The sequence below is a fragment of the Antedon mediterranea genome, chromosome 9 (assembly GCF_964355755.1).
Source record: "Antedon mediterranea chromosome 9, ecAntMedi1.1, whole genome shotgun sequence".
Lineage (NCBI taxonomy): Eukaryota > Metazoa > Echinodermata > Crinoidea > Comatulida > Antedonidae > Antedon > Antedon mediterranea.
This window is the reverse complement of record NC_092678.1, coordinates 2,132,054-2,156,978: the sequence shown is the minus strand read 5'-3', so window position 1 is coordinate 2,156,978 and position 24,925 is coordinate 2,132,054. Positions and strand designations below refer to the sequence as shown.

Here is a 24,925-nt window from a genome sequence, read left to right as displayed (position 1 = left end):
AGTTTTGTGGTACAACCATCAAAGCTTCAAGTTATTCTTAACATATTAAATGATGTTAATCATTGGTGTACTGAAAATCTTACCTTACTAATGTTTCATGTAAGATCCTCATTCTTCTATCACAATTACTACTGATAAGAATGAATACTTATTTAAATACTCATCCATTCATATCTCAATGATTCTTCTGCTTATGCCAATAATATAAATATTGGTTTATTTGTATCCAATAATAAGGAATATAATATTCAATATAGTTCCATATGCACTTCCCATTTAAATAATGTCCCCCTGAAAAATAAAAATATCAAATTTAACATAAGATTTCAAATTTACATTTCTTGTGGAAAATAGACTAAAAAAATGCATTATTATCTCTTTTATTACAGCCTGTTTTTAATAGCAGTTACCGTTGCGTAAGTTTGAAACAGTCCGAGGAAAAAAACGCATTCAGGGCGCCCTCGATAAACTAGTCAAATTATTTGTAATCAGTATCGTTTGTACAAGTTGGTGATATTGTTTATGTCGGTGAAATTTGTGACTTTCACTTTGTTTTCTTCCAGTAGATTTTTGTTGTAAAATCCTTAAGTTAGTGATTTTTGTTGTCAACACCTTAAGTTGGTGATTTTTGTTGTCAACTCCGTTTCAGATTTTTTTTAGCAATAGTTGCTTAATTTCACATCTGTCATTTTGTCACCAGCATATTTTAATAATTTAAATTTAAATATGTTTTGATGTATGTATTTAGATGTGCTTTTAGTGTAAAACTTTTTTTTTTTGGGAAGTTTTGTAATGCTATACATTGTCTAATATTAAATCCCTATGTTGTGGCCTAGAGCATCATCAACAACAACATTCTAAACATCTCGTACTACATTGGTCACACATTGGTTCAAGATCTGTTCAAGCAATACGTGCTAGTGTTTCCCCTAAAGAAAGAACAATTCTTATCCTATAACCCTTTCACAAAATGTTAGCTTTGACTCCCCAGGTGTGTGTAAACTCTGGAGTTAGGCTAGGCAGTGTGAAAGGGATACCAGACAACTTAACCCTAAAGCTTTGAGACGTCTACACTATCAAATTTGTTTGACAAAAGTTTGATAGTGTAGACAGAGCTTTGGAATAGCCTAATACCCCAGGAGACTTTAAAGCTTATCCCCAGAGACAGGAATACCATTATTTAATACATGTTTAGAGATACTCAAAATGGCAAAATGGCTGATCATCCCATTCTATGTTTAGTTTTTATGCTTTAAGTACATATTTTATTTATAATTATTTAATGTGCAAAACATTTTTTTTTCTACACAATTTAGAGCTTCTGTGTTTTACTGTATATTTGTTTCGCTATTTGTTCTCTGTGTTGGCTATTCGTGCTAAATCATTTGATAAACAATTTATTAAATTGTCAAGCTCATATCTGTATGTTTAGTATTCCTTGAGTGGAATTATTCTTTTAGATTGTTCAATAAAGTTAGTTCTGTATACCTCTTTTATTTACATTTAATTTTATTTTAATTGGTAGTATATTTATTTATTTATTTGAAGAAAAGGAACAATAATTAAATTGTATCTTTATTAAGAAATCTAGGTACTTTTTGTTGCCTATTTTCCAATTAGTTTATAATATTATTATATTTATTTGTATTTTAATTTTGTTGTAATTAATATGACCTAGATTTCCGTATAGAAACCATACTCCCATGTTATATGTTTTAAGTTAACAAATTGGTATTGTAAATGGTGTATTTTAATGTTAAATGATGTAATTTTAAACTGTAATATAAAATTAATTACACATTATCTTTGTATAATAATTAAATGGTTTTTTAAAAAAGATAATTAATATGAACAATTTACTACTGGTGTAGATACAAGATAGTTTATATCAGTAGAAATATTAGTAGGTATAGTATTACTTCGTAAATTTAATTATTAGGTTTTCTAATGTAAATTTATGAATTATTTGATAATAATTAACCCTTTTCACACTTGCATGTTTATCTATCATTGTATCTATCTATCTATTTGTATTTCACTTTTGAGTATGGTAAGTTTCTATTGCGTTCACACACTACACACAATGGTAAGAAATTAGTACCCCCCCCCCCCTTCCCTGTACAATCATGAATACATTTCTTCATTTGTTTTCTTTAGTGTATGTTCTATTACTAATCTAGTTTTCTATTCTATTACTCTAATCTAATGTAAATCAAATGTACTATTTCTTTGTTTTACATTTTTCAATATATTTACATTAATGTACACATTTTCAATACTTTTTTCAATACATAAAACACATTTAGTTATTATTTAGGTAATTATTTTTTTCTTCTATCAAGCATACTCTACAGGTTAAAAAGCTAATTATTTTTTTTAAATAAATAATTATTTATAATGCACCTTATTCAGTAATGACCATCTTAAAGCGCATTTGACGAGATGTCACATACAACAACTTATCATCTCTCTTATCTGCCACCAAACTCTGCTCTTTTGCCAGTCTGGTTGTAATGACCAGCACATCAGGTGACACCCTACTCTTCAGAGAGATTCATGTTTCGTCTTACAGTTTGTAATACATACAGCATAGCAGTTATCTTTTTGTTTTTCTACCATAAGTTTGGGTTAAAATCCTGCAAATTTGTTCTCTTGAAACATATCAACAAATTTTTATTTATAATGAAATGAAAATAAAAAAACAAAATCAACAATCGTATTCATATTTTAATAATTTCATAACTTAACCCTTGATTTTTAAAATGTAAATATCATACTTCTCGTTTAAAGGTGTATTTTTGAATCATGTTATTAAAAACATTTTTGTTGATGTTATTTGTTTACCTCCAGATTGGGCCTGAAGGGTATGCATTCGGAATCAACAGCAACGGTTACATTCTCATTCATCCACGACTCAAAGGCCAGGTGAGTGATTTTTGTCTTTCGCATGAAATTTCTTTCCAAAAAAAAAATGTGCTTAAAAGTAATACAATGATTGAGGGTTGTTCTCACTGAATAACTGGGAAAAATATTCAAGCAAAAATTGAAATGCTTTTTAGTTTCTATAGATATTGTTACAGCCATAAATTATCCCGGCATCACAGTCGCAAAGTTTAACCATAAGGCAGCACTTAAGCTCTGTCTACACTATCAAACTTTATGTGACAAAAGATTATGATGTGCTTATATATAGACACGATAATGTCATATCAATACCATATTTGGGCACATCACACTTTTTTTTGTCAAACTAGTTTGATAGTGTAGACTGAGCTTAAGGTTTTACATGGGCCTCATTACTTTTTAAAAATGAATGGGCATCCTAATTAAGATTATACCAACCTCCATCCCAAAAATCCCATTAAAGGGAAAATCAATCTTTGAGGATTTTAAAAGAAACCCACCCTTCCCAAGTCAATCCCCCATGCTATAAGCTACCTGCCTTCATATCTATAAGGTCCTCCTTCTCCTAAGCTATGCTAGCTAAGCTTCAAATTAGAAAACGCTTTTTACTAGGCTATTAGAACAATATTCATAGAAATTGAATAAAACGATTGCCAAGTAGAATTGTGACAAATTTAGTAATGTTAGATGTTTAATGTACTGATGTTATATGTGAGAACTTGCCTCATTGCTCCATAGATTTCCTAATAAGGATGTGCCAACTCCTTTAATGTCCGAGACTGCCCAAGTTGCTGCAAATTTATAATACCCCGTAGCACATTAGAAAATGGATTGGCTTTTTACTTGCTTTGTGATGGTTTCTTGCTTTAAAGTCCTTTTTCTGTTCTTCAATGATGATCGTTATGTTAAAATTTACCCAACCTTAACAATAAAGACCAACACTTACAGATTATTATATTATACTCTTTTTGGATTCTTCCACTTTTAACCAGGGCTACGGGTTTTCATTATTGGTTAAAAGGTTGTCCAATCTGTTTTTGGGAAATGTTTTAACCCTGTTAATTCTAAAGCCAATTATGCTAATGAGATGTACTGGCCATCAGCATGAATAATTTAACAAATTAAGGGTGCATTAATGATTATTATCTTCTTTTCTTTCATGCATCCAAATTATAAATGAGTGTGGCAACCACCTATCACAGGGCAACATTAGCATTATCTTCAGAATTTTCTACTGAAAGAAGAAACAATATATTCACTTCTGATAACCTTTACCATTTGACCTTTACCATTTGACCTTTCCAAATTGTTTAAGCCTTAATTTCAGGCTCTGGTTCTGATAAAATGTTAAGTTGCAAGATAACAAATATATGTGTTCAGGGGTTGTGGTAACAGTTATCTATAAAAAAGCAAGTCGTTTTGCTGCTATGAAGAAATTTTGATATTTTTTAAAATTATTTTATATTAAGACAAAAGATTAACTTTTACCACTATGAACCTTAAAATGGTAATAAAATGTTTCAAAATAATAATAATGGCCCTGAAACATTTTGTCACACAAAATTATTAAAAAAAAATCATTTACATATATCACAAACACGAACATTTGCAATTTTGTTTGAGTGGTTTGAGTGTCTTGATTGTGATCGTTCACGTTTGTGTGACCTCTGACCTTGAATTGTTCAAGGGCAGAAGGTTTTGTATTTGTTTACAGTCTTCTAAATTAAATCCACTCAGACAAAAACAATTCGCCAAATTTAGTCTGCTTTTTAGTAAATTGTTTAATGAAATGTTGGCGTGTTGTCATTTTCTTTAATTTTCTTGTCCCATATTGTTTGTAAAGTGTGCTTCAATTTGTAATGCACTGTAGCTTAATTTCAGATTGGACAGTTTGTCTCACGCATAATGGTTTAGGCCACGGACACATATTTTGTTTTGCTTCTCACAAATTTTGCTTAGTATTTCCATGAAATATTGCCTGAAATTAATCTAGACCAAACAATTGCTAACTATTAACAAGACAATTTTGAACGTTTATTTATCATATTAATCATTCAAAATTGTCTGTTTTATAAAACAAAAAATTTGCGGATTTCAACAAATTTTCTCTTGGGTGTGCCCCCAATAATACACAATGATGTTATATGCAGAATAGAATGATTGTTTCTTTTTTCTTCATTACATTCCGATCCCTATAATCTATTACCCCAACTGGTTGTTGAATATTTCATTTTAATCAAATCATTTCTTGACGATCATTCAACTTCTCATGGCATACCAGGAAGAAATTGAGCCTATTTTGAAGGTACATAACCACTTGAATGCTTCACAAACATGTATGCCGAAAATACTACTGTATCACTGTTATGCTAATTCAGAAAACGCATCCATCCATTAACGAAAGCTCTGCATAGACTCTTGCACGGAAAATAAAACAACTACAAAAAAAATCCATTTTTGTGAAAGCTGCTAACTTGATACAAAAAAAGTAGTTCCATTAAATTGTAGTTCCATTTCATACATAACATTTAATGGAGCTGCATTTCAAATCCTGAGAATGATACCAAAGTTAGAATAGTCATGTGACTGAATTTTACCTTTGCACTTTGACCTATGTTAAACCAGGATAACATCTGTAAATGTTCAGTGTGGTTCATCAGTAACAGACACGCTTTCATTTCCTAGTTGCACTGTTTATTTTCACCACTTTTGCACAATTAAATTCTGAATAAACAAGAAAATTTGCATAAATTACCGGTATATGATATATAGGAAATACGTTTTAGTAACTCAATTATTGTAGTCTCAAAGTGAGCACACATTAAATGAGTCCCCATGATTTTCGGAAAAAGATCAAATTGCATTAGGGAGCATGCGTCCCGAACTGTTTACTGTCTATAGCACATTATTTTGGCTTAGTATTTGAAAAATAAAATTATCTGTATAAAAAAAGAAAGTGGTATAGTCTGCCGCTAGGTCATGTGACTATATAAGTTGGTAGCTTTCTCGTACTGCCTGGAAAAAAAAAAAACAATTATTAATAGCATGGAAAACTAATTTAATACGTAGATGTTACTATAAGTTTTGGGTCTGTTAACCGACTAACAGTAATTTTTCGAATGAAACGCTCAAAGGCATCTAATCAATATGCATGCATAACATTATTAAACATTTATTCTAAATTTTGCTGAATAACATCTTTTTTTTTCATAAATAATAAATATTTTAATTATTAAAAAATTGGAAATTCAACACGCCAAATTGATATTCCTAAAATTTACTACCTGTAACTAATGTTGATACCAAATTTGTTTATCCTACCAAAACAAATGTTTAATAAAATTCCAGAAACGTACAAATTATTTTTTAAGCATACTGTTTTAAAAAACATAAATTGATAAAATTGATGGTCTAAGATTTATAGATACTAAAGCATGCCTGTTAAAACTTAAACACATTATATTTGCTTAAATAATGAAATAAAATATAATTAAAAAATATAGTATTATGCAATAAAATTTAACGCACTGATCCTTCCAAAAAAAAAAAACCAGCAACATAATTTTTTTTTCATTTTGCAATGCACAGTTATTTTTATTTTCAGCAAAAACTTTTTCAAAAAATCCTCCAACCATTTCCCCAGCATATTCGCAGCATGTGATGTTATATTGCACAATAAAATGCACATTATTTTGCAACTGCCTGTTTGTAACACTGCTAGGAGCCTCATTATGCCTTTAGTTGGTTCGTAGAATCTTGAAGCCTGCCCTCGTTGTTTAAAATCACCTTTGTTGAATAACTCAACAATACCTTTTTCAATTATACGAAAATTACCCTTTTATTCAGAGAAAATAATAATGTATGTGAACAGTATAATTTATTTTATAAAGAATTTTTAAAATAATCTCTGTTTTTTTTAAGTTTCCTGTTTGTCTGATGTCTGTACTTGCTTTTCTATGTGATTTAAAATGTAATAATATGATTAATTTAAATTAAAACTGCAACAAAATTCTAGACCTAACCGTTAACTATTAAACATTAAATAAGTGAACGATGGAGAAAAACAAATTTGAAGGACATTATGGAGGTTTCTTAAGAGTTTGATGATTTACAAAAACAATGTATTCAATTTTTACTAAATAATGTTCTTTAAACAATTCGTAAAATATTGATTTGATATTGATTGAAATTTGAGTTTAAAATTGAGAAAGTATGTAAAAACCAGGCTGGATTTTGTGGCTCCGATAATCACTCACGTAATATAATGTTTTGTGACATGTTTGGTCGTGTTTTAATGTTTTGTCATGTCGTGAAATAATCGTTTCCTGTTGTAAATGCCACAGGTAATAATAGCATTTATGTTGCACTGTTTTTTGTAGAATGTTTTGAAATGTAATTTATCTGTTGATTAGCGTTTGTGATCATAGTATTGTATGTCAATTAAAAATGTCTGTACACAAACGCTCACCCATTCATATACCAGATATAGACAAAGTATTAAGTAATCATTTTTACCCCTAAATGCTCTTATCTTTTCTCAGCACATATCATAGCATCATATTCAATAAGAACACCACTAGACTGTAATTTTGTAGTTGTTATTTGCTGTGTGGTGCTAACAAATCTCCCCCCTCATTATTTATTGCCTGACCCTCCTTGCAGTAGAACAAAATTTGTTGTTTTTTTTTTATTTGCCATAAACATTAGTCGTTGACGACCACTGAACTGAGAAGATAAGTATTAAAAAATATATGAAATCAAGGGAATATTATGAAGAAAGTTTGGAGAAAGTTAGCAGATAGGAAAAAACTTACGTTGTGAACGTGTGATATGGTGTTTGGACAGAGAAAGTGAAACATTTAGTGGGAAAGTATTGTTTGAACTTAATATAGTATTCTCATTAAAAAATGAAAAAGTTACTTAGAAAGAGAATGTGAATTGTTTGAACTTATAGTTTTGAAATAACAGTGAAAAATTGTCTTATATTATATGAAGAAGATTTCATGAGCAGTTTCAGTCTGTGGTACTGTTAGTAGAAAAACTTTTTTTTTATAGCAAAATGTTATTATTTCAAACATGGACTCAAAATTTGCAGTTCTGTGAAATCAAAGAATAGGAAGTGAGAGATAAGACTAAAAGACTCAGGGATGAAAGCTATATTTTAAGTGTTTGTTTTGCTAAATTTGCACCACCCTCCATGATAACAATAACAAAAAAATAATAAGCATTTGATAGCTTTTCTTTGGAGAAATGTTCATACCATATGGTTTGAGAAAATATATATAGGAAAAATGTGATCAAAAGTGAATTATTAACATAGAGAAAGTGGTGTAATAGAACAATTTGAGAGAAGTGACAGGAAAAGTGTGAATTGTTTGAACTAGTATTCCTATTAGAAAATCGGAAAAGTTTACTTGGAAAGAAAGTGTGATTTTGCTTAATATACCTAGTAGTCCCCATACAAAAATGGGAAAAGTTACTTAGAAAGTGTGAATTGTTTGAACTAGTATTTCTATTACAAAATGGGAAAAGTTTACTTGGAAAGAAAGTGTGATTTTGCTTGAACATAGTAGTCCCCATACAAAAAAGGAAAAGTTACTTAGAAAGTGTGAATTGTTTGAACTTATTACAGTATGACTGGGAAATAAAGTGTGATTTGTATATTTCTAATAGAAAATGGGAAAAGTGAGGCCAAGGAAAAGCATGGAAAAAAGCATGTACTTTCGTGAAAGCATGCTTCTGGAACAGTTTTAACCAGGAAAAAAAAATAAACGTTTACTAACTAATCCTGTGCATATTTCCAATTTGTTTCTACTGAAAATATCCAGACACTTTACCTCAAATTTGCATGCCAATCTTCAGTAGCTTAGGTGGTCTGGTCTTTAAAGATGAATGTTTTTTCACATCATTTTTCTAACCACTTGGGTGTTTTCCTATGTGGTAAAACATTCAAAAGTGAGTAGGTCTCATATTTTATAGTGTTATTCATATTTTTGTTTCAGCACTGATTTTTAAATACTGTATAATTAAACCTTATTTTTATTTGTGTGTAATGTTATATTTACATAATTAATCTTTGAATGAGTTGAGGATTTCTTAATTGTTATAACTAATTATAATCAATTTTATAATTAAGTTTTTATTATAATATAATAATAGTAAACAATAATGATTTATTTGATTGAATAAATTACATAACATTTTTGTTAATAATCTGTGTAGCCATAATTAAAAAAATAACAAGTTATATTGTTTATATATAATTAATACCATATTTGTATTACCAGTAATTATTGTTTGTTGGACAAAATAAATGTGTAGTGAATCGTAATAAACTGTCCATTTTCAATTAATCTTATTAATAATTGTGTTAAACAAATTTTTAAAATTTACTAAAACAAATCTAATTAAATATTTAAACTATAAGCCAATAACTAATTTAACAATACTTTCAATTTTTTATTTAAAGTTTAAGATATAAAAAACAGCATTCAGCATGGTAGTAAAATGTATATTTTATATAAAGATTAGATTTTTTAAATATGAACTATTTTTTTATTGTTTTGTGGAGTAATACAAATGTTTCATTGAATTAATATTTTCTTTATTGGTTTTCTTGACTTAGCTTGGATACTTGTCTGATCCTCCTAACGTTGACCTCTTGGAAGTTGAGGTCATTCCAAAAGGAAGTGATGATGTGAGTATTCAAAGTTTAGTCATTTTACCAACACCAATTTTGTACCCACTGGTTGTATAATAAATGTGAAACGCTTAGAGGCTTTGAGCACTAAGAGCTATATAAAAACAACATAATTATATTATTATTCATCATTTCTTGTGTTTTTTTTTAAAGTTGGTAAATTTGAGAAAAGCGATGATTGACGAGATGACGAACAATGTGACCTTTATATCCTTAGTAATGTCAAAGGGTGAAGTAAGGTTCATTTTTTGTTTCTTTGCAAATGTAAATTTAATTTTTCGTAGTTAAGTAAAATGTAAATGTCGACTGGTGCATAGCCATGTGTAGCATCATGAAAACGAAACATTCAATTTGATTTGTGCTGGCACAGGTGCAAATGACACTTAAGACCCTCGATTTGTAAAATGGAAAACAATCCCATAGCTTTCAAATAGTATGATACAATAACGATAGACCTACAAGATTTATATACAATTATGTTTTTATTTACAGCGGTATGTTCACAACATCAGTATGACTTACTCTTATACAAATATAAATGCAACAAGTTTCAGGTTAGTTTGCGGATTCCAGGTTATAGTTGCTGGAGCTAATATAAAACATTCATTCAATTTTTCCTGGCATTCATTATTTCTTTAAAGGATTCACATGGCATATCTTGACACTCGTCTTAACAATCACAAAATTTTACTAAGCTGTTTTGATTGATACTAAAATATTCCACTCCTTAAGTTGTATCTGGCCAAATCATTTGAGGGACAGCATATCATGATTTCTGGACATTTTTATTTTCGATCGTTTTAAGTCACATAATCAACAACATACTGTAGATGTAACGCCAAATGGAGATCGTGAAAATCAATGTACTTTCCCTTTCAGCTTTTAAGAGCAGATTTCTCAAGAATCTTAACAGTGCTTTTTAGAGCAACATATATGTTGTCCCGCAAACTTTGTATCATTATACTAGTTATAACGTAATAAAAGCTTTTAAGGATGTATATATTATTTGGTGTCATTAATATTTATATGATTAATTTATATTGATTAATGTCGTTAATGTAAAAATGTATATTTTGCAGCATGGCAATTGTGCAGCCAAAGTTTGATTTATATGAATTCCAAGTGGCCAATTCGATACTGAGTGATAACGGCTTTGCCTCAAGTAAGAATTTATTTTAATGTGTTTATTGCAGCGTACAATCAACAGTATCATCGTAAAATAAAACACTTGATTCCTTAAAGATGTATATTGTCCCCAAAAACATGATAAATGAAGATTAATAATTAAATCAGACCTAGAATAGGTTATTTTGTAGTTTTAATAAAGTTAATCACTTCCGTAGAAAAAAAAAACGGAAAAAAGTAATGTTTTCACTTACAAAATAACATAATACATGGTTAAATTCAACCAAAAATATATTGGCTGGCAGCCAATTGAACAATTTTATGCTTTAAAATACATTTTTTTCAGGTAAATAAATTTTGTTTAGATGCATTTTTTGGTGACAGTGGATAACTATTATGTGACATTAAAATGTCATATTCAACAAAAAAATTATTTTTCAGGGGAACAATACATCTTTAACTAAACTCTTGATTAGAATAAAGCTGACCTTCCACTGGGTGAATTTGTTTGCGCGAATCCAACATTTCGCAGAGAAAAAAATCTCACTGCCCTTTGATTTTTATGTTCATCGCGTGTCTGCTGAGGTTTTTGATTTGCATGAGTGCTCTGATTGGTTGTGCACCTTTTCGCTTCTCAAAAAGTAGGAACAGCTACCAATTTCACTGAAGTGAAACACTCGGAGAGGGATTTATAAGATTGAAACATGAATGAGCATGTGTATAAGCTGATGCTTTCAATTTGCCTAGTGGAAATTTGACTTTAGGAAGTTTGTTGGCCTTGAGGCAATTGTGGTTCTGTGCCTATGCCATGATTTCAACCCAAAACCCTCATGTTCTATTGTGTAACATGCTACATATTGATGTGACTATGCCATGATTTCAACCCAAAACCCTCATGTTCTATTGTGTAACATGCTACATATTGATGTGACTATGCCATGATTTCAACCCAAAACCCTCATGTTCTATTGTGTAACATGCTACATATTGATGTGACTATGCCATGATTTCAACCCAAAACCCTCATGTTCTATTGTGTAACATGCTACATATTGATGTGACTATGCCATGATTTCAACCCAAAACCCTCATGTTCTATTGTGTAACATGCTACATATTGATGTGACTATGCCATGATTTCAACCCAAAACCCTCATGTTCTATTGTGTAACATGCTACATATTGATGTGACTATGCCATGATTTCAACCCAAAACCCTCATGTTCTATTGTGTAACATGCTACATATTGATGTGACTATGCCATGATTTCAACCCAAAACCCTCATGTTCTATTGTGTAACATGCTACATATTGATGTGACTATGCCATGATTTCAACCCAAAACCCTCATGTTCTATTGTGTAACATGCTACATATTGATGTGACTATGCCATGATTTCAACCCAAAACCCTCATGTTCTATTGTGTAACATGCTACATATTGATAGTATAACATTACTATTAGTTAATTATTAATAATGAATATATATTTTTGTATCACATTGAGAGTAAAAAGAACTATTCATAAATTATTTTAGAGTAGAGTAATTATTGGACTATAGTAGGACCCCAGAGGTCATGCAATAAATAATATAAATACTAGTTTCCTGTTTCGTCAACGTTTATACAATTTGGTTTAAACTCTTCACAGTTCTAGACCAAGTTATAGACAGTAATTTTACATGTAAAGTGACCGCCAATTCAACAGAAGGTAATCACCACAAAGCATATTGGAATTCTACTTAATAATCAAAGTTTTTTTTAGAAATATCTGTGCTTACTGCATGACAGCTTTCTTATCTGCAGTGATACAGAATTGGGATTTATTGCATGCATTTTGTTTACTGACAATGGGTGTCTTTACTTTCACACCTGCATGATTTTATTTTTACACACAGAGATTAGGTTTCAATGGTGTCCACTTAAAAGGAGTTCTGCTGTAAAATTATTTTAGTATGTAGATTACTGCTTATCACATAGCACTATCTTATATTCAATGGTCAGAGGACAAAAGTCGTTTACCATACCTAGTACTCACTTATTAGATTTGGTCATGATGCTAATGGAGCAGAATAATATTATCATTAATTATTTATATAATTTCTATTAATATTTACTATATACAGAAAATATATTAATACTGTTTATTTTATGCCAATTGAATGATCATTATTTTCATCTTTTCATTATTATAGAGTAGCATCCATACTATTTAGAGGACACCCCTATAAAGGGACATTTTGTTACCTCCCAGGTGACTCCTTAATAGGAGATTCTACTATAATTTACTAAAATTAGTTATCCGCAACAAAGTTGCAGGATAACTCCTTGTGATTGTACGAAATCAACATCTTTTTTTTCTTTATCTTCTTTCTTTCTGTAATTTTTTGTGTCGCGCGTATCTGTAAAACTTGCAAACATAACATTTCGTAACTTTCTCAACATATCGCCATTCATATGAAGTTGTGCAGCGAACCTTTTCAGAATGTTTACAATTGCGCAACGTGACTTAAGCGCGATTTTATGAATGTTGCGTATTTAACATAGGTCAAAAACCAAATAACATTTTAACTTGAAACTTTGCAAAAGTTTAATTTGCGTTTAATTGTGTGTTTTACACAAAGTTACGCGCGCACGCGCATTTAAAAGTTTAAAATGAGCAAAATTAATTTCTAAATTCCCACGCACGCGCAGAATGTGGAGCGCATGTAGCGTTAAAAACATATTTTTTTGGGTGATTTATGTTTTTCCAGCCTTTTCTAGTAATATTACCAACTTTTAAACAATTTCAACCTAAAATTACGTCATACGAGCACGCTGAATTTGGACAATTTGCGTGCTTTTTTGATGAAAAAGTTCAAAATTTTGTCAAAATTATGCCTTTTTTTAAACAGTCGTAGTTTCTAAACTAAACGGTGAAAGTTATTTTCATTTTGTATTCTGGAAGTTGATGAGTTGTAGATATCAAACAGTAATGTGACTAACCGGACATTGTGACGTCATCGTATGGCCACACAAATGTAAAATATAGGATTTTTGTCTCTTTCGTTTTTGCTCATCACATTCAATGGAGCGCATCTCCACTTATTCGTCTTACATTTTCTCTGAGATTTTAATATTGTCTAGGTCAATCAAATATCTTTCGCATGAGTTAACAATATTTTAATTTTTATGACGTCATCATGTCTAAAAATGTAAATCATATTATCACGTATTTTCATCTTTACAGTAAATTTTAATCTGTTATAGCTTGTCAAAATAAAATGTGATAATCACGATTAAAACGTTTTCTGGAAGCTATTGGATGCTATTGGATTGTAGATATGAAATCATGTTAACATTTTGCCAATCGGATGTTGTGACGTCATCATATGGCCAGTTAAATAAAAAAGTCGTATTTTCATCTTTTGCGTCATAGTTCATTACATTTAAAAGAGAGTGCATCAATATTTCACGTATTCAAATTTCTTCAACACGTTAATATGTTGTTGCTGAGATAATTTCCTTCCGAAATTGCTACATTTGAGTTTCATTTTGAAACTGTCAACATGTTAAAAATTTGAATAAATAGCGGGTCCCATATTTTCACCTATTCTACACTGTATGTGATATGTATACAGATTATACTGTGTATACTATATGACACAAAATAACAGAATTCAGCAATAACAACATATCATATTCTTCAGTTCAGGTCATAATGCCATAATCTTTTTCTGTGTGCAATATTCCAACGTATGACGTGCACGTGGCGTTTGTCGGGCGGATAACTAACTCATCAAAGTGACGAGTTACATGTCTAGTTTATTTATGCATTTGTTTTCTTAGATATAGCAATTATTTCTTGATTGTTTACCAAACATATATTTTAATAATTTCATTTTATAATTAATTATATTGTTTTTTAAAAAGGCTAAAACTAGTCGCTGTCCAATCCAATTGAACCATACCATGAACTTAGGATGTCTGCATATCAAGCAGAACATTCTGGGTTCAAATCTTTATTTATTAATTAATTCATTTTCTTTTATTTTAATAACTTTACAGTTTTTTTAATAGATTTTTATGCCAAATATACCATAACTTTTTATAAGATTTTAAACAATATGTGTGATAATTTTTTTTTAAAGTAATACCATCTAAGCAACAGGATTTTGAATATAACATAGATGACTTTAGTTCCCTGGCGAGTAAGTCAAGATAGCTAAAACTGTATGTGCATTTAATATGGCCACAAGTGTTTCACTATATTGCCTATATGTAGTTGCTAGTGCAATAATCATGTTGCAGTTTATACCATATGTTCACTATAAATATATCTATGCTTAACCTATGCTATGCTGGGATTGGGTGCAGCTGAATCCAAGAAGACTCCTAACCACCATAATACGTTCGAAAAGAGCTGCTTTTAACCTACACCTGATAGAAGTCGTTATCCAAGAAGCCTCCAACCACCATAAATACGTTCGAAAAGAGCTTTTAACCTACACCAATATTGTGCTGCCTGCTTCTAATAAAAATAGCATTTTATGACATGATTATCCCATTCTTCTGTAGGCCTATGTGCTAGATCCGCCACTAATAAGTTGTACATTGAGCTACCATATTCTTTATTGCTTGTAGTTTTAATAACTCATTCCAAATTTATAATATATTACAATATATATTTATGAATGAACACGTTCATGCTTAGATATTTACCCAAGTAACTCATCATTTAGGTTTGTAATGTTAATGTAGTGTATTACAGTGATTGTATTTCAATCCGCCTAAAGAAGTTAAGAAAATACAGCCATTAAACTTGAAGTGCTTTGTACTGTAGGAATATTAAATTAACTTTGTTAATATTGTTACACCTGATTATGGTGCAATATTATTAATGATATTTTACTGTAGTAATTGTTGCTATGTGTTTAGCTTGCTGTATAAATATTTATAATTATAACAAGAAATTTAAACTGCTGTTTACCCTGTGTACTTGTTACACTAATAAACATAGAGTAGAGGATCTTCTCCTAAGCTAATCAAGAGCTGCTGTAGACCCGCTGTAGACCCAAGGAAAACCTCAGTAATCTGATTTTTTTTTCAGTTTCAATTTAAGCAGAAAGGATCAATCAATAGGCACCTGTTTATGCTTAATATGTTTAGTTATAAGCTTAAATGTAGTGTATTCATATTCCAAACTAATTTGAATTAGAACGTGATTTGAACCAGCTCCACTATACCATGCTAACATATCTATTCAACTTGACTAGCCGTCATTTATATTTCTGTATTACAGCCTACATTGAATTAGTAGGAGGAAAAGACGAGGAGAAAAGAATTGGCACAGACGTTTATGCAAATTGGTAAGTGTTCTAAATACATATTTTGGTTTTAAGCTGACATGTTCTTGTTAAACTATTCCTTCCATACTTATTGTCACAATTCTTGTAAAACCAGTAAAAAACTTTGGCAAAATCATTAAGAAACTTTGGCAAAACCAGTAAGAAACTTTGGCAAAACCAGTAAGAAACTTAGCAAAACCAGTAAGAAACTTAGCAAAACCAGTAAGAAACTTTTGCAAAACCAGTGAGAACCTTTGGAAAAATTATTAAGAAACTTTTTCAAAACCAGTAACAAACGTTGGCAAAGCCAGTAAGAAACTTTGGAAAAACCAGTAAGAAATCTTTGACAAAACCAGTAAAGAAACTTTGGCAAAATCATTGAGAAATTTTGGCAAAACCAGTATGAAATCTTTGACAAAACCAGTAATAAACTTTGGAAAAACCAGTAAGAAACTTTGGCAAAACCAGTAAAAAACTTTAGCAAAACCAGTAAGAAACTTTTACAAAACTATAACCAGTAAGAAACTTTGGCAAAACCAGTAAGAAACTTTTACAAAACTATAACCAGTAAGAAACTTTGGCAAAACCAGTAAGAAACTTTGGCAAAACCAGTAAGAAACATTGGCAAAACCAGTAAGAAACATTGGCAAAACCAGTAAGAAACTTTGGCAAAACCAGTAAGAAACATTGGCAAAACCAGTAAGAAACTTTTACAAAACTATAACCAGTAAGAAACTTTGGCAAAACCAGTAAGAAACTTTTACAAAACTATAACCAGTAAGAAACTTTGGCAAAACCAGTAAGAAACTTTGGCAAAACCAGTAAGAAACATTGGCAAAACCAGTAAGAAACATTGGCAAAACCAGTAAGAAACTTTGGCAAAACCAGTAAGAAACATTGGCAAAACCAGTAAGAAACTTTTACAAAACTATAACCAGTAAGAAACTTTGGCAAAACCAGTAAGAAACTTTTACAAAACTATAACCAGTAAGAAACTTTGGCAAAACCAGTAAGAAACTTTGGCAAAACCAGTAAGAAACATTGGCAAAACCAGTAAGAAATATTGGCAAAACCAGTAAGAAACATTGGCAAAATCAGTAAGAAACTTTTACAAAACTATAACCAGTAAGAAACTTTGGCAAAACCAGTAAGAAACATTGGCAAAATCAGTAAGAAACTTTTACAAAACTATAACCAGTAAGAAACTTTGGCAAAACCAGTAAGAAACATTGGCAAAACCAGTAAGAAATATTGGCAAAACCAGTAAGAAATATTGGCAAAATCAGTAAAGAAACTTTGGCAAAACCAGTAAGAAACTTTGGCAAAACCAGTAAGAAACATTGGCAAAACCAGTAAGAAACATTGGCAAAACCAGTAAGAAACATTGGCAAAACCAGTAAGAAATATTGGCAAAATCAGTAAAGAAACTTTGGCAAAACCAGTAAGAAACATTGGCAAAACCAGTAAGAAACATTGGCAAAACCAGTAAGAAATATTGGCAAAATCAGTAAAGAAACTTTGGCAAAACCAGTAAGAAACTTTGGTAAAACCAGAAAGGTCAAGTTCTTTCTTACTTCAATACTCAGATTGAAGTTTTCTATTTCTCTTATTTGACTGTAATTATTTTACAGGGAATTATGTCCAGGCTTGTCCAGCACAAGTACTAGTGAAGAAGTGTTGCAGGAGATTAAGCAGGAGCTGGAAGAAATGAAAAGCAATAGCTTACAGGAATTCAAAAAATGTAAGAAAAAGTCAATTTTTTCAGTTTTCAATTCAATTTAATATATCCTCAAATGGAATTTAAAATAGATTACATCAGTATACAGAATTTTTTTGGTTTTTTTTTTATTTCAAAATCCTGAATCCGCCACTTAATCCAAGTTACATGGCTTTTATATGCACATTCCAATTGTATGATATACAATTCTGAATTTCATCTTTTTAGCTACCGAATGTTTGCATCATTTAATTTTGTAATAAAAACATGTTTATAGTATATAATTTTGTTTATACTCTCTAGGAACTACTGTATTTGAATTGAGTAAATAACATTTATTTTCTTGCAGGTGATCCGATTATGGTGCCATGTCTTCTGTTTGATATCAAAGTTGTCAAAGAGTTTGAAAAAGATAACGACATTGGTTGTTTGTTTGAGTAAGTATTTTAAAGCTCTGTCTACACTATCAACTTTATGTGGCAAAAAAATGTAATGTGCCCATATATGGACATGATGATGTCATATCACTACTATATTTGGGCATATCACTACCATAATTGAGCACATATCACTTATTTTGCTTAAATCGCTTAAATATGTTGTAAATTATTATTAAGTTATTCTGTTTTCGGGTTCATAATTATGTTTTTGTTTTTAACAGTGACGATGATGGTCCGAAATATTTAATGATAGCAAGTAAATGCGGGTATACACACATCTATCCAAGCTGGTAGGTATTACAGTTTTGATTTGGGCAATTTTACTGGCTTGTGTACAGTATGACAAATCTTGCTTTTTATTATTGATTGTAGGGATGAAGATGACATAGCAAGTGTACAAGACCCTTGGGAACAGACCTACTATCAACGGTCTTTGTATTTTGATGGTTTTGTGTTTGCTGTACCTTACAAAAAAGGTATGTTGTTTTAAAGTTTGCTACACAACTGAAAACAGGTTTTTAAACACTAGTAGTTTTTTGGACAGTTATAGTTGTAAAGCTACATGCAGTTGCAACATAGTTACATTTAATTGTAACATAGTTACATTTAACTGCAACATAGTTACATTTAATTGTAACATAGTTACATTTAATTGTAACATAGTTGTAGTTATTTGATATTTGAAAATATAGTTTTTTTAATTACTACAGTAATTGAAATATCATTACATAGTTGAAAATATATATTTTTCCTAATTAATTTATTTTATTTGTTTAATGTAGATGATCATAGGTATGAGAGTGGAGATGATTTAGAGGTTACTATAAGCATGGCAATACGGGTCCGAGAAGTTATACCAGCAGGTAAGGGACCATCTCAAAATTATTCTACTGCCTCATGCCATTATTTGTACCATTCCACTCATAAGCATTCATTATTTGTATACTATCTAATTTATTCCTTTGTTTCATAGTAATGTCGGTTATCCTGAGCTATGATCAATTTGCCACAATATGGACAAATAATGTATGTACTCATAGTTTATTTGAAAAAATATATCATGTACCGTATATATTGTTTTAGTTTTGTTAAACCTGGTTTCCATAAAATCGCTACACCGTTTCCATTGAAATCGCTACACGCGCAGATGTCGCCGACTCGCATCGGGGAGGTCTCCCCGATTCGTCGCAGACAAATCGGCAAAGTTCAACCATGTTCAACTTTGCCGATTTTGTCGGCGATGAGTCGTATACGCGTGTACCAAAGAATATTTAGCGCTCGCGTACTAGATCCCCGATAAATTCTAGCGTTTCCATAGAATCGCTACGCTCTGTCGGCGACAGAGCAGTCGGCGACACGTTGTAGCGATTTTATGGAAACCAGGCTTTAGTTGTAAATTGCTTTTGTTAGTTGGTTTTGTTGTTAGATCAGGTTGATTGATGTGTCATCGGTCATTGCCTGGACATAGAAACCATCAAATCGAAAGCTCTCTAAATATATAATTGTCTCCATATAAAATTTTTTTTAAATGTCATATTTATTGCTTTGCTTTCTTATTCTATGCATATTTACTTCTTTTTTTTTAGGTTGAATCCTGTATAAATTCGGTATGTGTGTTTATTATTATTCTGGGGTGTATCTTGTCGAATCACACATAATGTTTTTTTTTGTACTTATTATTGACCAATTTTTTCCTGCAATGAATTTATCTTTTAATGTGCACAAGGAAATATATATTAATAAATTAAATTTGAAATAAATGTTATTATGCAAAAACGTGTTTTACAGAGCATCATCTGTTACCTCATTGATGATGGTGGATTTCTCATCTCCACTAGTGCAGATACTACAATAGATGTAAGTAGAAAGAAAATATAAACGCTTGTGGGATTGGAAGTTAATCGACTTGCCCGAACCTGGGGTTGGACACCTGTGGGCTGGCCCGAACCTGGGGTTGGACACCTGTGGGCTGGCCCAAACCTGGGGTTGGACACCTATGGCCTGGCCCAAACCTGGGGTTGACCACCTGTGGGCTGGCCCAAACCTGGGGTTGGACACCTATGGCCTGGCCTAAACCTGGGGTTAGGACACCTGTGGCCTAGCCCAAACCTGGGGTTGGACACCTGTGGGCTGGCCCAAACCTGGGGTTAGGACACCTGTGGCCTAGCCCAAACCTGGGGTTGGACACCTGTGGCTGGCCCAAAACTCCAGAATCTATTTTGATTGTTATGCTACGAAGCATTCTTACCTTTACCTCATTACCATATTGGAAATATATGGTGTATTATATTTTTAAATCTTATAAGCACTCCACCACCAAATCAGTTTGCTTACACCATGTAAACAATACTGTATTTCATCTTCTTAATAAAGGTTTGTTAGAATATAAATTTTAATCTTAATTTATCTTTATTTTAGGTTGGTAGATTCTTTGGAATGTTTGAGGGTGATATTATGAGTGCGCTAACTGATAAAGGAGTTTATGATAAGTAAGATTTTTGTTATGGTCCTATGACAATTGGAAGCAATGCTGTATAAAACTATGTCTACACTATCAAACTTTTTGTGACAACAACATGTGATGTGTCCATATATGGACATGATGATGTCATATCACTACCATTATTTAGGTATATCACTACCATATTTGAGCACATCACACTTTTTTTTGTTAAACTAGTTGATAGTGTGGACAGAGCATGGGTGTCTCAATTTTAATTGTTTTTTTTAATGGTATCCACTGTACCAGTGCTGAAACATAACTCTTCTCTTTTAATAAATTATGTTGTTTTTATTTGTATAATTTTAGAGAGGAGCTGTACGATTTCCAGGCATCATGTGAATCGGTGGATTCTATTGAAAGTTTTGGAATCAAGTCTTTCTATGTGGTGAGTTTAATATTATCATCGTCATATCTGTCACATTATTATCATCATCATCATTGGTATAATTACCATATCTCCATATACATGAAATCATGTTTCCAAAATTCACAAAAGTTTCAACATAAATTAAAAATAATATTTTATGTATAATTTTGTTCATAATAATTTGCCTACAGCCAACCATAGCAGACTTCCTCAACTTCAACTATGTTGTCACCGCTGCCTCGTGGTAAGATTGTTTTTCTTTTGTCTCTTCAGGGCGTATCCAGCAGTTAGTGCTATAATAGGCAAACACTATCATCCTTTTCAAAAGCTAAATTATAAACTTCTTGTTTATATCTATTTTAAACAGACTATTACTATTATAGCGCTCTCCTGTTAAAAAAACCCTGAATCTGCCCCTGTTCTCTTTTACACTGCCATCCGAATTTGAGATTTAATCCAGATATTGTAACCCAGAACAAGACCGTAATGCAAAATTGGGTAATTGTTATGTAGGATAATTGGCTTACTTACTGTTCTAAACTTCACAGTGATACTGAATACATTTAAATATTATATTCAAATTAATTTTATCTGATTGTTACACTGTTTTGGCAATGTGAAAATATTATAAACATTGATAATATAAGATTTTGTTGAAATAAAAATGTATTTGAATTTTCAGGTCGTTTGTAAAACAGTTGTTCTATCAAATCCTGTCCGGGGACATCTTATCAGGTAACAACTTAAATAAAACGTGCATTTAGTTTTTAGTGTTCTAATCAGATCAGAGTAACAACCCTTACACTAGGTCAGGATTGAACCCTGGACCTTAGGATTGGAAGGCAAGCATGCTATAACCACCAAGTTACAGCTCCACTACAAACATTTACTCTCGATTTCCTTAGTTCCCAGCAATATGTAACATTTTAATTTTCCGTAAAACAGTGTTTAGCCAAACAACAGAACTGCCGTATGACCTGTATACGACAGAGGAAATGGTAGAAACTGTTGAGGAATCTGGTAAACCTGGTAACGAGAGCTGTATTAAACTTCAGAAGTTATGGCATTTTGGACGTGTTGCCAGCGCAGAAGGAAATGTATCAGATTGCATACAAGGAGGTATAAGGTATGTAATATTTTAACTCTTGCCAAATAACTTCAATAATCAAATCTGCCAGAACCAGAAACTGAGAAAACCAGAAATTAAAAAACCAAAAACTCTCAGAACACTGGAAACTCTGAGAAAATCAGAAACTCTCAGAAAACCAATAACTCTTAGAAAACCAGACACTCTCAGAAATTTAGAAACACTCTGAAAACTAGATACTCTGAAAAAACTCTGAGAAAACCAGAAGCTCTCAGAAAACCAGAAACCCTTAGAAAACTAGAAACTCGTAAAAAACTAGAAACACTCAGAAAACCAGATACTTTGAAAAAACAAATAACTCTCAGAAAACCAGGTACTCCGTCATCCATTTACTGGATGTAACATTACTGAATCTCTCTTTCCTCTTTCTTTTTTTGTCTTCCTTGTCTTCTTCCCATTCTCGTTTGGATTTATATTCATTCACATTTATTCAATATTGCAGGGATCTTATAGGAACAGTTTATTTTCTGTAGCCGTAAGACCCTTTGAAGAAAAAAAATCACATCTTAAATTATTAAATAAGTCGATGCAATACTTGTTTTATTTTTTATATAGACAATGGAAAGCAGCCAGGCTGAACACGGACGATCTTAATGCTACCAACATGTTACTAGTGATAGTGGACGCCCCCGATAACTCTACTACTACCTGCACCTCAAAAGTCTTACGACAAGAGCCTCAACAGGATTATATCCTTTACATTGCAATTAAATAATGTTGTAACTTGATGGTGATAGACCAATTTACAGTTTTTAAAATAAGAGCATACACATTACCTTCCATGATATCGACTTTCGCGGGTGCATGTCTATTGAGTAAAAAGATAATTCTGTGCTCAGAAATATATGACCGTTTGCAGAATGATGTTTTTACTTAATAGGCACGTAGCCGTGAGGCGCATTGTGGAAACGAAAAGTCTAGTACTTTATTTTTCCTGTTTGAAGTTTGTCCCAGAATAGGGGTGTCCTATATGAGGACCTCTATTAAGTGTGAATATTTACTATTATATTATTATTGAATAATTAGCCCTTAACTCCTATGCACCTGGTCCGAAACCTGAAGATGAGGCTAAATATCCGAGATATCGAAGGCGGCCAAAAAATTGTTTCTTCAATCATTCCAAGGTATGTATAACCTAGCACATTCAATTTATGAGAAATTGGTTTTTAAAAGAATTGAAATACAGTAATATGCTAACCTACAACTACACAAACACCATTTGCGATGTTTTCATCATGCAGTTGAAAGAAAGCTTGACTTTCTGAATTTGATGGTGTCTTTATGTTGCTTAGTTGGAAGTGATTATTAGCACAGTACAGTCAATCATGCATGTGCTATCAGCACAGTTGACCGTGTGTCTCATTTAAAGTTTTTTGACAGAATAAAGGAACACGGTTGACCGTGCTAATCGGAAAATACTAATTTGATGTATGACCAACATATTGACTATCTAGCACTTTTAAACTAAATCATCTACACTATACACTAGCACTATAAACATTAACTAACACTAACACTACATCTTCGATAACCAATTGTGTCGATAGAAAGTTCTAACTTTGATGCATGGTCGACTGTGCATATATAAAATTGCATGCATGGTCGATCATGCCGGTAGCCTTATTTCTATCTGACTTGGATAAATATTTTTATTTTGTTTATTTAGGAGCAACATATTTGCAGCGGTGGAATAACTATATCACCCTCATTTTGGTTAATGCTTCTTGTCGTGCCAACGTTCCTGTTACAACAGCGATTGATGTGACAGAAATGAGTAAATGACATTTTTGCGGGTGACGTCGACCAATAGAAACAACTTTTTGTACTGAATTGACAATGAAAGCAAATTATGACAATTTTGTTATTACCGTTTTCACTCATAATAAATTATTTGACACATGGAAAAAGCTGCAATAGTTTAAAAAATGTTTTTGGTTTTATTTTAAATTATTTTTAAATCATTTTCTGAAATACAGTATTACATTTTTTTTTTAGTTTTTCGTGCTGCTGTTGTTTGAGATTTATTATTAGTCTTAGTTTAAAAATACTGTTTTATTTTAATGATTATTTTGTTTTTGATTTACAAAAGATCTTGTTTTTAAAGAGGTACCTAGCATATTGATGAATTGAGTGATAAAATGATAATAATAAAAATTCATCTGCAAAAAGTATTCTCCAATCACAATAGATTGAAAATATTTTTTAACAAATTAAAATTTTAGCCAGTTTTTTTAATAGAACATTTTGATATTCCAACTATCATAGAAGTTAGAAAACTGTTTAATGATATTAGAAATTATACATCTAAATTTAATATATATATATATATATATATATACCACACAACTCACTTTTTTATATTGTTGTACAGTATATACATTAGTTTGAAAATTGATTGTTGAGATCTCATTTAGTTGTTTGAGACAAAACATCAATTTCTTACTTTTCATAATTATTAATACATTCAATGTTTATTTGCATATTACAATTTGAATAATTTATAACAAATTTTTATTGTTGTAACTTATGTTTAAACTGAAGTTCTACTCATATTTGCATAATTGACACCTGTATCTATTTATATGTAAATAGCGTTGAGTTTCATGTTTTCTTTTTGTGTCCATTGTCACCACTACAATTTATTGAATTTAATTGTTTGTAAGACCAGATATTTGACAGGGTTTTGTATGTTTT

The 24,925-nt window shown here is 31.2% G+C and overlaps 1 protein-coding gene across 11 annotated transcripts in view; it reads left to right on the top strand.

Annotated features, from left to right (window-relative positions):
• Positions 1-24,532, top strand: part of LOC140058401 (voltage-dependent calcium channel subunit alpha-2/delta-1-like) — a 63,798-nt gene extending 39,266 nt beyond the window's left edge. For 6 of the 11 annotated variants that reach the window (XM_072103978.1, XM_072103983.1, XM_072103982.1 and 3 more), the window contains 25 exons: positions 390-416; positions 2,851-2,925; positions 5,186-5,209; positions 9,530-9,601; positions 9,758-9,838; positions 10,097-10,158; positions 10,684-10,766; positions 12,382-12,441; positions 16,012-16,078; positions 17,689-17,798; positions 18,124-18,211; positions 18,436-18,504; positions 18,587-18,690; positions 18,997-19,077; positions 19,188-19,240; positions 19,801-19,821; positions 20,003-20,071; positions 20,633-20,703; positions 21,024-21,102; positions 21,276-21,328; positions 21,767-21,819; positions 22,030-22,210; positions 22,787-22,920; positions 23,276-23,355; positions 23,898-24,532. In XM_072103978.1, coding sequence (XP_071960079.1) covers positions 390-416; positions 2,851-2,925; positions 5,186-5,209; positions 9,530-9,601; positions 9,758-9,838; positions 10,097-10,158; positions 10,684-10,766; positions 12,382-12,441; positions 16,012-16,078; positions 17,689-17,798; positions 18,124-18,211; positions 18,436-18,504; positions 18,587-18,690; positions 18,997-19,077; positions 19,188-19,240; positions 19,801-19,821; positions 20,003-20,071; positions 20,633-20,703; positions 21,024-21,102; positions 21,276-21,328; positions 21,767-21,819; positions 22,030-22,210; positions 22,787-22,920; positions 23,276-23,355; positions 23,898-23,996 — 1,896 coding nt within the window. In that variant the 3' untranslated portion in view covers positions 23,997-24,532. Of the gene's footprint in view, positions 1-389; positions 417-2,850; positions 2,926-5,185; positions 5,210-9,529; positions 9,602-9,757; positions 9,839-10,096; positions 10,159-10,683; positions 10,767-12,381; positions 12,442-14,860; positions 14,921-16,011; positions 16,079-17,688; positions 17,799-18,123; positions 18,212-18,435; positions 18,505-18,586; positions 18,691-18,996; positions 19,078-19,187; positions 19,241-19,800; positions 19,822-20,002; positions 20,072-20,632; positions 20,704-21,023; positions 21,103-21,275; positions 21,329-21,766; positions 21,820-22,029; positions 22,211-22,786; positions 22,921-23,275; positions 23,356-23,897 lie in introns of all 11 variants that reach the window. The other 5 variants (XM_072103979.1, XM_072103985.1, XM_072103984.1 and 2 more) reach the window with 5 other exon arrangements.
• The last annotated feature ends 393 nt before the right edge of the window (positions 24,533-24,925 follow it).